This window comes from Netta rufina (assembly GCF_964035555.1).
Source record: "Netta rufina genome assembly, chromosome: 2".
NCBI lineage: Eukaryota > Metazoa > Chordata > Aves > Anseriformes > Anatidae > Netta > Netta rufina.
The window spans coordinates 145,900,273-145,913,221 of NC_140124.1; the positions used below are offsets into that span (position 1 = coordinate 145,900,273).

Consider the following 12,949-nt stretch of genomic DNA (forward strand, 5'->3'; position numbering starts at 1 on the left):
AACTGCAGCAGCAGCAAAGGGGAACTGGAAAATTCCTTAGAAGTAAATTGCCTTTTTTTTTTTTTTTAAATACTGTTTCCTTTGTTGGGCTTCCGCCCATTTGCCAAGATGCCGAACTGTTTTGCAGCTATTTTACTACCAGAACTGAGATTTTTTTCTTATTCTAAGCTTAGCCATCATTTCCCTGTTAGTATTTGTTATTCATTGAAATATTTTACTTATAGTATGGAACCAGTGCCATAAAGCACTTAAACAGATGGCTAAATCACACCAGTTTAAATGGGAGATAAGCTTGGGACTGTTATTTATTGGAAGATTTCTGAGAGCTTCACTAAACTGGGGATAATGTGATATTAGACTCAAGAAGTCCTGGAATCAAGCTTTTTTTCCTCCAGTTGCTGGTGCTTGGGATCAGTTCACTTTTACAATTCTTTTTCCTTCCTTTTTGCTTTGATTTCTAGCATTCATCAATTCTATTCGTATTGTTGAAATCAGTTGAGAAAGTATTTTAGTATTTTAATTCAGCCATTAATATAGAAAAAAGTCTTTCTGCTTTTTAATCCCTATTTTATTTTGCTTGTCTTGGATTTTAATAGCTCATTGGAAAACTACAGCATCTCCCGTCAGTGGTGTGAATTCATACAAAGATCGTTTTCATAATGAAACACCCTCCCAACGAAAAAAAGTGTGATGTAACAAAAATACGGTGTGAAAGTTGAATCAGAGGAAGAAATGTATTTTGTGATAACAAAGCAAACTTTCTGACTATCCCTGATATTTTTAAGCCTGTCTGGTCAATGGTTTCAATCTACATTTCAGAATCTGTACTAGGAACATTCTCCTGCCCTCTCATCAGATCCTGGTTATAAAAGAGTGTCATAAAAATTTTATAAAGTAGAAAAAGGTTTCTTTTTATTTTATAGCTGGGGTGTGGTTGTTTGGTGTCCACTCTTACTGTACCATATTTGTAGCTGGCAACATAGAGAGGTTTTACTAAAGAGAACAGATTGTGTTTCTCTACCAACTCTCCCAAGGATATCCTGTTGAAAGATACAGTTTGAATTGCACATGCTAGAGAATCCAAACTGATGTCATGCTCCTGGTGAGTACATAGGCTGTAATTAGACTCTCTTGTGCATTTGGTTCATCTTTTTCAGCCAAGAATATAAAGTTTGGAAGCAGACTGAGACTGACCTTTGTTTATATGTGTAGGTAGAGAGGGGAAAAGTCTTCCCTTTCCCATATCTCCATGGCTACTATCCAAAGTTAGGTCACAACTGCAATCCCTGTTCTTTCTTGTAAAATGCAGGCCACTCGAGAGGACAGATCTACACAGCTGCAGCAAGAGAAACCTAATCATAGAATCACAGAATGGTTGAGGTAGGAAGGGCCCTCTGGGGTCCATCTGGTCCAACCCCTGCTTCAGCAGGGACACCCAGAGCAGGGTGCCCAGGACCATGTCCAGGTGGCTTTTGATGTCTCTGAGGAGGGAGACTCCACCACCTCTCTGGACAACCTGTGCTAGTGCTCAGTCACCTACATGGTAAAGAAGTACTTCCTGATGTTCAGATGGATCCTGTCCTCTTCCAGTTTGTACACATTTCTTCTTGTCCTGGCACTGGACACCACCAAAACAAGCCTGGCTCTGTCTTCTTTGCACTCTGCCTTTAGGTCTTCATACACATTGATGAGACCCTCCCTGGGCCTCCTCTTCTCCAAGCTGAACAGTCCCAGCTCTCTCAGCCTCTCCTTATGGGAGAGATGCTCCAGTCCTTTGACCATCTTGGTAGCCCTCCGTTGGACTCTTCCCAGTGTGTCCCTGTCTCTCTTGGACTGGGACCCCCAGAACTGGACACAGCACTCCAGGTGCAGCCTCTCCAGTGCTGAGTAAAGGGGAAGGATCACCCCTATTGACCTGCTGGCAAAACTTTGCCTAACACAGCCAAGGATGCTGCAAGCCTTCTTAGTGGCAAGGGCACACTGCTGGCTCATGTTCAGCTCGGTGTCTTTCAGCCTGTCTTCATATGCCCTGTGCTCCAACTCCAGGCCAGTTTGGTGGCTCTCAATTGTACATTTTCCGGTACGTTGATCTTTCTCGTACTGGAAAGACCAAAACTGTACACAGAACTCCAGAGGTAGTCTTAAATATGCTGAACAGAGGGGAAGGATGGCTTTGCTGAACCTGCTGCTGAACCTGCTGGCTGTGCTCCTGCAGCCAGAATGTGGTTGGTCCTGTTTGTTACAGAGTAATGCTGGTGACTCACATTCAATCCGCTGTCCCCTAGGAACCACAGACTCTTTTCCAGGAAGGCGCGGAAGTGCAGCTATGCATGTCAATAGGAGCTGTGCCACGTCTTTTGCTCTAGGGATCTGTTTAATTTATAAGCAAAAACATAGTCAGAGGGATGCAGATACAGAAGGAAAGGAATCTTGTCTTCCAGGTTTTCATTTTAGTAGCACACTGCAAACACTGAAGTTAAAACATGAGTAATTAACAAAAATATGCAAAAAATATGTTTTAAATTATGAAGAATTAATAAGGAATTGATTTCAGACTATCAGCTCACAGACAGCACTGGTAGTTTCACAAGGAAGAGAGGAAATGCTCAGTCAACATTTTGATTGTGTGCTGAGACAGAACTAGCCTTTTGTGATTGAATAAAAGGTCTGTGTTCTAAGCAAAGCTTCCCAAAAGCCACATTTCTGCTCTTTTTCTGTGTTAGCTTTAATTGAAAATAGCTCATGTTGGTTCAAAATCTTTTGGGAGCTACACCTCAGATTAATACACTGAAAATGTTTAGTAACATTTCTGTGATGGTCACGGGGTGTTGTTTTGAGAGGAGGAGCATTACTTTTTGAAATTTTCATCAGAAAAAGAAGAAAAGAAAGGTGAAGCAGTCATGGGTCCCAGCTTGCACTCATTTTTTTTTTTTAGACATATTCAAAAGCTGTACGTGGAGGTCCTTCAAGCCTGAACTCGGTAGCTTCAGTTGAGGTTTTGCCAGTGTCTAGTCCTACTTGAACAATTGTTTCTCCACAAACAAAGTTTGAGCTACCGAAAGCTGAAGAGCTTCTAGTGAAGTCATCGTCAGTCTCCACTGTCTTCGATAGGGTTGAGGTTTTATAGGGATTTAGGTGGTGCCTGTATTCCGTGATGCCATTTTTATTCCAGATAATAATAATATTTCTAAAAATAAAAAATAAAAATAAATCATTGCAGCTATATTTTTTCTCCACAACTGTTTTTCATGCTGTTAGCAAAATATGCTCCAGTTCAAGTTGACCTTGCAAAATAATACTCATCTTGAGTCTAAACTGCCCTGCATTTGAGGTCACACATCTAAATCTCTCCCATCCTGCTCTTGCTCATGCAGTGGCCCATTGGTTGTCGTTGTAGACAGTCATTCCTATCCTGCCTATGACCCCATCAGAGATAAAGTGCTGTCGTGCTGTGCAGTCCCTCCAGGCATTCTAGAGATAGCTAAGCAAAGAAGAAATTTCAGCAAATGGAAGAGCGAATAACATCTTTAAGGCTTCAGTGCTCTGAATACAGCTTGTGAATTCTCACAGTGCTGTATTTCCTCTGTGTTACACGGACCAAAAATAATGGGAGAAAGAGCCAGAAGAAATACATTCACAGTCTGTCTGCCAGTTTCCTGTTACCTTCTAATCTCCTCTGCTCGCTGCTCACAAGTTGAGAACGAGTATCAGATCCTTTCTGGCCATCAGGTGATCTGAGTAACATCAGAGCAGCATAAAGAAAGAGGTTTGGCCTTTAACCTGACCAAACAGATATCTCCATGCTCTCCCGTGATTCAAACCTCTCTTTGACTTCATTTATAAATAGCCAATTTCACGATTAACAAGTACAGTAGGAGGTGATTCTATGTGGCCAAGAAATACAGACACAGTGCCAAGAGAAATGAATCCTAGGAGAGTAGACGGGAGATGATTCCTGAGCAGCCAAAAGTAAGAACAGTGCTTAGAAGAAAGAAATTTTGAATTATATTAAAAGAAAACGTGATATTTGTGATTGTTCTGTTAGCTCTACTCTTTAACTTGGATGGGAGAAGGGATGGACGTACAATGTTATTTTTATGCTAGATCTTAGTAGTCAATGGAAGGCTTTCCATTTCCTTCCCCACTAGGAAAATTAAGCACTTAGGAGGGTCCAACCAATTTTCATCCTGCATTAGCACTGATCAAAAATAAATGGAGATTTAAAATTTTGCTTTGAAAATGAAATATACATGTAAATGTGAAGGTGTCAATTTTTCTGAAGGTGATACAGATTACAAAAACATGTCAATAGTGTAATTTGTGTTATCTTATAGGGGCTTCAATGTTACTATAAAGTTGCTGGCAGCTGTCATTGAATTTTTTCAACTAAATGCTTCTTTCTGAGAGCATCTGAAAACCTATTTCATCGTTTGCAATGCACTTCAAAGTTTCTTATGCCATTCCTTGGTTTCCTCTAGAAATACCAATTTTGAAGTCTAAACGTGCTTTCCTTACTGTGAAAATTTATTTGGGTTGAGCTGGGCTTGCAGCCGTTTCTCTGTATATGTCCTATAACTGCTGTGCTACGGTATCTTTATTTCAGTGCCACTGTGGTGATATGTTTGCTTTTGTTCTTATTGTTATGGAGGTCCTGCTATGTACCTTGAAGCTTCAGAAATCATTGGCTATGCTATGAAATAGGAAAGTATTTCTTTATCAAGCCAAAGGATGCATAGCTGACATAACATGAATTGATTATATGGCTTATTTTACCATTGAAACACCTGTCTGGTGGAATTTAAAATAATCCTTCCCAGGTACATGAGAGATAATATCCCCAAATCATTTATTTATGCCACATGATAGCAGTTTTGATTCAGTTTCTAGATTACGTAAAGCATACTAATTCTAGTTCATGCCATATTAATTACTAAAATAGTGTAAGAGAAAAAAAAAAAAACAGAAAAAAAGTATAAAACAAAAAAGAAACTTTTTTTCTGAAGCTCTACAGGATACCAAGAACTAGAATGTTCTTTACTCTGTGTGTGAGCACAAACACTTTCAAAGCCTCATTTTCCTTCTACTTATATGTCTAGATTCTGGTCTTGAGCCAGTAATAAGGTCATATTTCTCCTTTTTGCTTTGTATATTAATTAAGTAATTAACTTATCACTAGGCTGCTCAGAAACCCATGCTTTATAGCATGTGGACACAAAGTGTGTACTTTGGTTAATTTGCAAGAATACTTTACTGATAGTGTATTTTCTTCTACATCTGGTCAGTCTTTCTTCTCTGATTTGCTTGCTTTCCAGTCTCCAAGTTATCTTTAGTTTCTGGCTCTCATTTCTGGAAGCTCTGAAGCATGTTCATAATGTAAACCACATGAGTGTTCCTATCGAATTCTCATTATGCTGCTTCCTGAGTCAGGACCTCTGTGATAGCTTGTACATGTGTACAGTATTGCTGGGCAGAGAGATATACTCGCAGTTACCATCTTTCAGCACTTAATCCATGGGACTGCGAACAGTTGCAAGCAGTGAGAACAGGATGCATCTTGTCGGAGAGAAGTTTGCCAGTGTACCCTCTCATCTGCCACGTTACGGCAGCTTTATAAGAGAAATTCACCCAGAGGTGAAAAGTGCCATTACAAAAGGATTTTGTATTACTACTTCTTACTTCAAAAATACAGTGAGACTATAGCTGGATTTTTTTTAAAGTATTGGCTATGCTATAGCTCCTTTCCAGAAACAAACTCTCCCCAGGGCAAATAAGAGGATTTTCTTCTAAAAAAACACTACCACCAGTTCTTAATTTAAGAAGAAAAAAAAAAAAAAAAGATTAAAAAAAAAAAAAGAGAAATACCCTTCTAAATGAAATGGAACAGATTAACAAATTATTTATAAAAAGCTGATAATATTATATACATTTTTTTCTTTCCTAGGGCCTTCCTGGCAAAGATGGACCCACAGGCCCACAAGGACCTCCTGGCCCAGTGGTGAGTATTGCCCATGGAATTTGTTACTGTACAAGTAAGCAGGACTTTGGGGGATTATGGGGTCACTCTGTTATCTGGGCATCAGTGGATAGGCCAAGGCCAAGGGTTCTCCTTGGAAGCTGAAATTCTCATGACTCACAGGGCTGGCAGAGAGCTGCTTGTCCAGTGTCATTGCTTTCCGTTCTCACTCAGCTCGAGAAAAAAATGTTTCCCGTGGGATGGAGAGAGAGTTGTTCCACCAAGAGATTGGTAGTTTGTTCTTGAGCTAAATAATGGCACTATATAAGGGAAATTAATGCTGTTAACATTGAGGGCAAGAATTTCTTTTTTGTAAGAAATTCCAGTTAGGGTTGTTAGTTGAAGTGAATTGCTCAGATTTGCTGTGGCTGGAGGTGTGTGCAGGTATTCAAATAATCTAATAAAGTAATCAAGAAAGACAGCAGAAGCCACATTCTGCCTTCCGAGCAAGATATATGTTGCCTCTGGAATCAGTCTCATTCTTCTCAGTGGGGGTGGTTAGACAAGGTTAATACATTTTTGGCAGATTTAACTTAGGTAAAACTGCTGATGGTGTTGAGTATTCTCAATGCATAGAATCATAGAGAATCATAGAATATCCCAAGTTGGAGGGGTTCAACAAGGATCATGGAATCCAACTCCTGGCTCCACACAGGACTACCTACAAATCAAACCCTATGTCTGAGAACATTGACCAAATGTTTCTTGAACTCTGGCAAGCTTGCTGCCATGACCACTTCCCTGAGGAGCCTGTTCCAGTGCCTGACCACCCTCTCAAATCAGTTTTTCTCAAGTACTTTTCTCAGGGCTGTGCTCTTGGTGCTCTTTTTCCTGCAACACGTGCGTCTTAGTTCTCTTTTCTACCATCTTTGGTCTTCAACTGGCAGAACTTTCTGTGTCTAGATGTACCTACCGTGTTTGCTCCCTGGAAATGCCTTTCTCACTCCATCCTCATGCTATTTACTTAGCTCATACTCAATTAAGTCAAGGGAGAAGGTTTCTATATTATGCTCCTGTAATCTGAAGGGAAATTATCTGTCAGCCCAACAATTGTTGGGTTGCCCAGTCCGTGGTAACCTGTTGGTCAGGAACAGTTCAAATATACCAGGAAGATGTGGAGTACTGCAGATATATTGAAGCACAACCTATTTTATTTGTGATATGACATATGTAAAACCAACGCCCAGATTTCTGCTGACTCTGAGCACAGTCTCCTTCTCTGCAAGTAGATCAAATGAAATCCACGATCATCTGGATCAGGGTGTCAAAATCCAGACCTAAAATTTTGTTATTAATGTGTAAATATCATCTGTGTTTGTGTTTACTATTTTAAAGGATTTTATCATACAAATAATATACACTGTAACTTGGCAGTATTAAGTTGTTTTGTTACAGTTGGCCAGATCAGGAAACATAAGAGCTTGTACTGATTGAAATAAATAGATATTAAAAAATTAAAATCCCATGGGCAGTCTCCTGATTTTTGCTTTTCTTCTTCTGAATACTGAACTAATAAATTGAAGCAGTAATAAGCTCCTAAATTTAAAAATAACAGAAGAAAAGAGTTCAGTAATTGTAAAAGACTCACTTATTTTTTGAGCTCTGAATGGAAACCATTGTTTTGTAGTAATTCACAGTACCTCACTGAATTTATTTTATTAAGTAGTATCAGAAATGAGAAAATTCTATTGCATGGGATTTTCCCCTGTTCATCTAGAAACAGATGATAAGAACAGGTTACATGGTATGAGCAACTTGGCAGCCTGTGAATCTGTGGTGTATATATAAATTAAACAAAAACACCGGCAATTTAGGACTCATTTGTGATTCTGTGACCACAGAAAGACCATTTGTAGCATTTCTCCTTTTGTGTGGAGAAGGTATAAAAGAACCTGATCAAGATCAAATTCAGCACTGTTGTAGAATCTCACACTCCCTGCGTTCCCTGCTTTTGTTGTCTTCATTTCCACACTAGATCTCTGTCTGAACAACAGGCTGGATTAGGTCACTGCTGCTTCTCGTCAGCAGCTACCTTGATTGCTATCGGGACAGGACTAAAAAATTTTCCGTGTCCATAATTTTGGTAAGGAGCAGTCGATGAAGTTTTTTTCTGCTGCAGTTAAATTACATTCATTTCTGGCACTGCAAAAATTAAATTAATACTTAGTGCTTTTAAAAAATGTTTTACCTATTTAACGTACTTTCCAAATCTTTTCTGTCATTCCATTAATGACATGTGTTGCTAATCACATAGAATAAATAGAACTCTATGCCTAACGTTTGGTTCATAATATTTGGCTCCTCTGTAGAGCAGGAGGTAGAGGTCAGCAAGCAGATTTAATAATTTTTCTGAAATTCAGAAATGGAACTTTTAATCTTTTTTTTTGGGGGGGGGGGGGGGGGTGAGGATAATTTTTATTTATTTCAATTTCAGTAATGTTTAAAAAAAGAAAAATGGTCTGCTTCTTATTTGAATCTACCTCTTATTTGAATCATTGGCCATAGGATTTTGTAAAGGATCACACTTTGCCACAAAAGGTGTGACCGTCTTCTTTCAATATGTACCTGTGCTTAACATTGCATCTCTAAATGATCCCTAAATTCTAAGTGAAAGAATATTGCTCTGTGGACATTCTCTCCATCACAGTATTTCTCTTAGTGGGCCTCATGGATGTTAATTGCCATCACCAATAAGTATTTTCTTTCTCTCTTCCTTGCAGGGCATACCTGGTGCTCCAGGTGTTCCAGGTGTTACAGGAAGCCAGGGGCCACAAGGTGATGTTGGAGCTCCTGTGAGTAAAATACATTAATATGAATATATTCGCTCTTGTGCATTCATTGGTTTCTGATTCTGGCTTCACTGTTTTCAGAACTCCTCAGGATTTATAGCTTACAATCTTTTTGCAGCTAGTTAATCAGAATGTCATATTGGTCTTTCTTGGTTCATTTTTCATACCTAATTTATTTGTTGATTTTACATACAGTGTTTGGAATACAGGTATGAGAGAGTCAAAAGAAAAGATTAAATCACGGAAGTAAAAACATAATGGTATATGAATTTGTAGTCACTGTGTCATTGCTTTCTCCTTTTATTCCTTTGCTTTACAAGTTAAAGTGTGCCTTTTGATTAACCTGAATATTTCCATAATAACTTTATTCTGACTTTCAAACTGTGAAAATATTGTATGAATAAAAAAGTGTCTTTAGTGATTACTTTGTGTTTACGTCAGGGCAACTGACTAATGATCAGGGCTTTTTCTGTAATAGTATTCTAAATTTCAGCTGCGGGAAATTTGACCAGCAATTCCATTCAGAATTACACCCTCTACACCTAAAGTCTGTATTAAGAACCTCTAACACTAAGTTCTTCTTTCAAATATTATTTCATTTATTATCAAATAAAACAGTTTAACTAGAAGAAAAGAATCCAATTATAAAATGAGTGTATAAATTACATAAAAGACAGAGCTAGAAGATTTACAGTGGACCTCTAAAACAGATTTTATTTTTTTCAAAATCCGTTTTGCTTTGGAGACCTAGTCCAATGCAAGCATATTTATTTGGTTAAGTGGGAGTGAAATGACTAATAATGTGTAAGCAAAGGTAATAACCTCATGCCCAATTTTGCATAGTTTCTAAGTGCAATCATGAAATCTAGTAAGATTTGATGAGCTATGGAACTTATTACTATCAATGTATAACATGTTGCCTGTTCAATTCATATCCAAACACATGTTGCAGATAATTCAACTAAATCTCCTAGAGTGTAGATATTCCTGTGAGCCATGTAAGACCTTTACCGCAAATGTTTAGCAGTTCTACAAAAACAGCTAGGTAGGTGAAAACTAATTGAATTTCAATCACTATCTTTCCCCAAAATAGAGCAATATAAAATAGGCCTAAAAATAATCTTGCAGTCTTCATAGGTCCCTATCTCCCTCCCAGGGTAGGATAAAAACTATGTTTTAAGCATGTATCAGTCAGCTGGTTAACTCTTCATGCAGACTTTTCCTTGCTTCGGGAGCTCCTGAGGGATATTTAGCCTACCCCCAAAGTCTCCGTTGGTGAGGTTGTAACTGCCCCATGTATCTTGTCCCAATGCATAATGATCTTTGCCAGCATGACAGTATTATCTTGACTGTCATACTAAATTTTCTACAAATGCTACAAACTTTTGTCTCCCATCAGCCTTTCATATTCAATGCTAATGTTAGACCCATTTGAGCCATGAAAGTATATCTCCTGGTGGCCTGTCCTTGCTGCCATTTTAAAAAAGAGAATTCAGTGTGTGACAAACCCCTGAGAAAGTCATATACTCTCCATGTAATTGGCAAAGGTGAACATTTTTATGAGTACTGAAATGGAAAAAGTATATTCATTATTGGTACATAGCTTCCTGAAACCTTTATTAGTTTTTGTTCATGTTGCAAGGGACAAAATATTTAAGGGTTAAAAGTTTTAAGATGGATCAAAACGAGAATTAATTTTGTATTGAATCTTTCCATAGGGTGCTCCTGGACCTAAGGGAGAAAGGGGTGAGCGGGTAAGTGTGCTCACTTGTTAGCTGCCATGTTTTTTCTGTTCTGGCCTTGTATTTTGTAAAATGCTTTCTGCGATGATTTATTGTTCTCTGTGTTTACAGGCACAATAGTTTTCTCCTGTGCAATCAGGCAAACTTCCTTCTATTCCAGTCACTGCCTTATATATAGCCATATTAATATTTTGAAGGTGAGAAATATATGGCATTAAGCACATTCCCAAATCTCTCACTAGGGTTATCTTCTCAGACCTCTGTTTGCTGGCTAAAAACAGCAATGGCAACCAGGGAAATCCCTAAACTTCTTAGGCTTTTTTTCTCATCTGCAAGGATATAATCTCTCAGGGGTAATAAATGTTTTTAATTGCACTGAGCATTTTCAAGACAGAAATGATGTAAAACTGTATTACACTGCTGCTTTTGTTATCCAGGGTGATCTCCAGTCCCAAGCAATGGTGCGTGCTGTTGCTCGTCAAGTGTGTGAACAACTTATCCAGGGTAAGTACAGTGATAGTTCATGTGCTCCTATCTCTAGGATACATCTCTTCCTGCCACAATTGCTTATAAATATGATGCTTTTCAGAGCATTCATGGGGATCTGTCCATTTTAGGCTAGGCTGTCAGTATTTATAGTCCAATTAGATTTATGTTCAACTGAATTTGTGTCCAACTACAGCTCATTACCATCAGATATCTAAAAAAAGACCTTGAATTGTCTCCAAGTTATTAGAGTATACAGAAGCTTTTGTGGTAACAATTTTAAAATTTTACAGACAAAATACCAAAAACCCCATCAAAGCAAGGAAATGAGATTCTAGACAATAGTTCTTCGCCTTTTCTATATATTCCCTAAACCACAGTTTCTCCATCAACAACACACAACTTCACATTATTGAAGTTCCCCAGCACGACAGGCCACAGCCTTGAGGACCTGCCAGTGCTCTTTTCAAATTTCACTGAACCAGATTCTCCACTGCAAATTGAAAACGATGACATTTTTCTCTTGACAGGTCATATGGCCAGATATAACTCAATCCTGAACCAGATTCCAAGCCAGTCTGTCTCAACACGAACCATTGCAGGACCTCCTGGGGAGCCAGGTCGGCCAGGGGCTCCAGGGCCCCAGGGTGAGCAAGGATCACCAGGCATGCAAGGGTTTCCAGGAACTCCTGGTCAACCAGGAAGACCAGGAGAAAGAGGTAGGCTTCGTGCTTCATGTATACAAAAATATACCTCTCTTTCCTGATACATTGTGGTGGCTTTTGTCTCCTGGATAAATATTTTCTGAGGACAAAGTTTTCTCTCTAGCTGATTGTTGAGCTCAATACAGACCATAATGAAAGCTCTTAGTCATGAAGGTAATGTGTGATTTGATAGGATCAGACAAGTTTAATAACTTGTGTTGAATATTGGTGGTATCTAATTGTGCACGTCACATTTGCATCGTAGTAGGACTCTGCAGTAAGCGGGAGGTTTCTAAGTGTAAGCAAAGGAGCTATTGGAGAAGGTCAGCTGCAAAACTGATAGGTTTGTGTTGCAGAAAGATTGAGCTTTTCTGCTGAACTTGGGACGTGTCCATCAGAAGATTTCTGAGTTATGGTCATTTGAAAGGAGCAAGTTTGTCAGAAGAGGGAAAAAATCATAGTTTATAAGGGATTAGGGGGATCAAGGACAGGAAATGGTGAGATCACAGAGAAATAATATAATGAACTGTTCACGTACAAGAATTCTCTATATTCTTACTTGTAGGCTCTGTCCCTTTCTCCTTTCCTCCTCCAGCGTCGTATAATAAAGAAACAAGTTCCATGTTTTGGTTTACTCTCTATGCAATCCTGGCAATCTTCATAGCACAAACCTCACAGAGGTAGCACTGAGTCTGTGTTTGTAAAAGTGCTTTGAAGACCCTCACACAAGGAAGTGACCAAAAGCCCAAGAGACAAATGTGGTGTTCAAGAGCAATGAACTGGTGTTGCTGTTACAAAATCTGCCAACTGGAATTTAAAAAGCAAATTATTTTGAAGGCGTTTCAGTTCGGGAACTCAGTAGTTCTAGTTCTCAGTAGCCATGACGGCCAGCGTTAAAGCATTGATTTGAAGATAAAGTCTTTGTGTGGACCTGTGAGTTTTTTGGTCTTTTCTTCTCCTCAAGACCATAATTCTAATTCTGTAAAAAAGAGGCATGATTTTGGGTCCTGGCCTTTCAGTTGTGGTGCTGCCTGCTCCAGTTGAGAGAAGACATTGTCCAGAAAGAATTATGAAGGAGAGGGCAGAGGAAAGGATGAAAGAAAACTGGAAGAGGCAGCAAGTTAGGAACTGTTTTCAAAAGTGGTGACCCAGAGAATGAATGCAGATCTCACGGTAGTTGCTTCCATAGTCATACTCATGTATTTTAAATGGCCT

The 12,949-nt window shown here is 38.9% G+C and overlaps 1 protein-coding gene across 2 annotated transcripts in view; it reads left to right on the forward strand.

Moving 5' to 3' along the window:
* Window positions 1-12,949, forward strand: part of COL14A1 (collagen type XIV alpha 1 chain) — a gene marked incomplete at its 5' end in the record, with an annotated part of 120,167 nt that overhangs the window by 97,462 nt on the left and 9,756 nt on the right. For both annotated transcript variants that reach the window (XM_084281298.1, XM_084281299.1), the window contains 5 exons: window positions 5,942-5,995; window positions 8,734-8,805; window positions 10,521-10,556; window positions 10,982-11,048; window positions 11,561-11,749. In XM_084281298.1, the coding sequence (XP_084137424.1) occupies window positions 5,942-5,995; window positions 8,734-8,805; window positions 10,521-10,556; window positions 10,982-11,048; window positions 11,561-11,749 (418 nt within the window). The remainder of the gene's footprint in view (window positions 1-5,941; window positions 5,996-8,733; window positions 8,806-10,520; window positions 10,557-10,981; window positions 11,049-11,560; window positions 11,750-12,949) is intronic.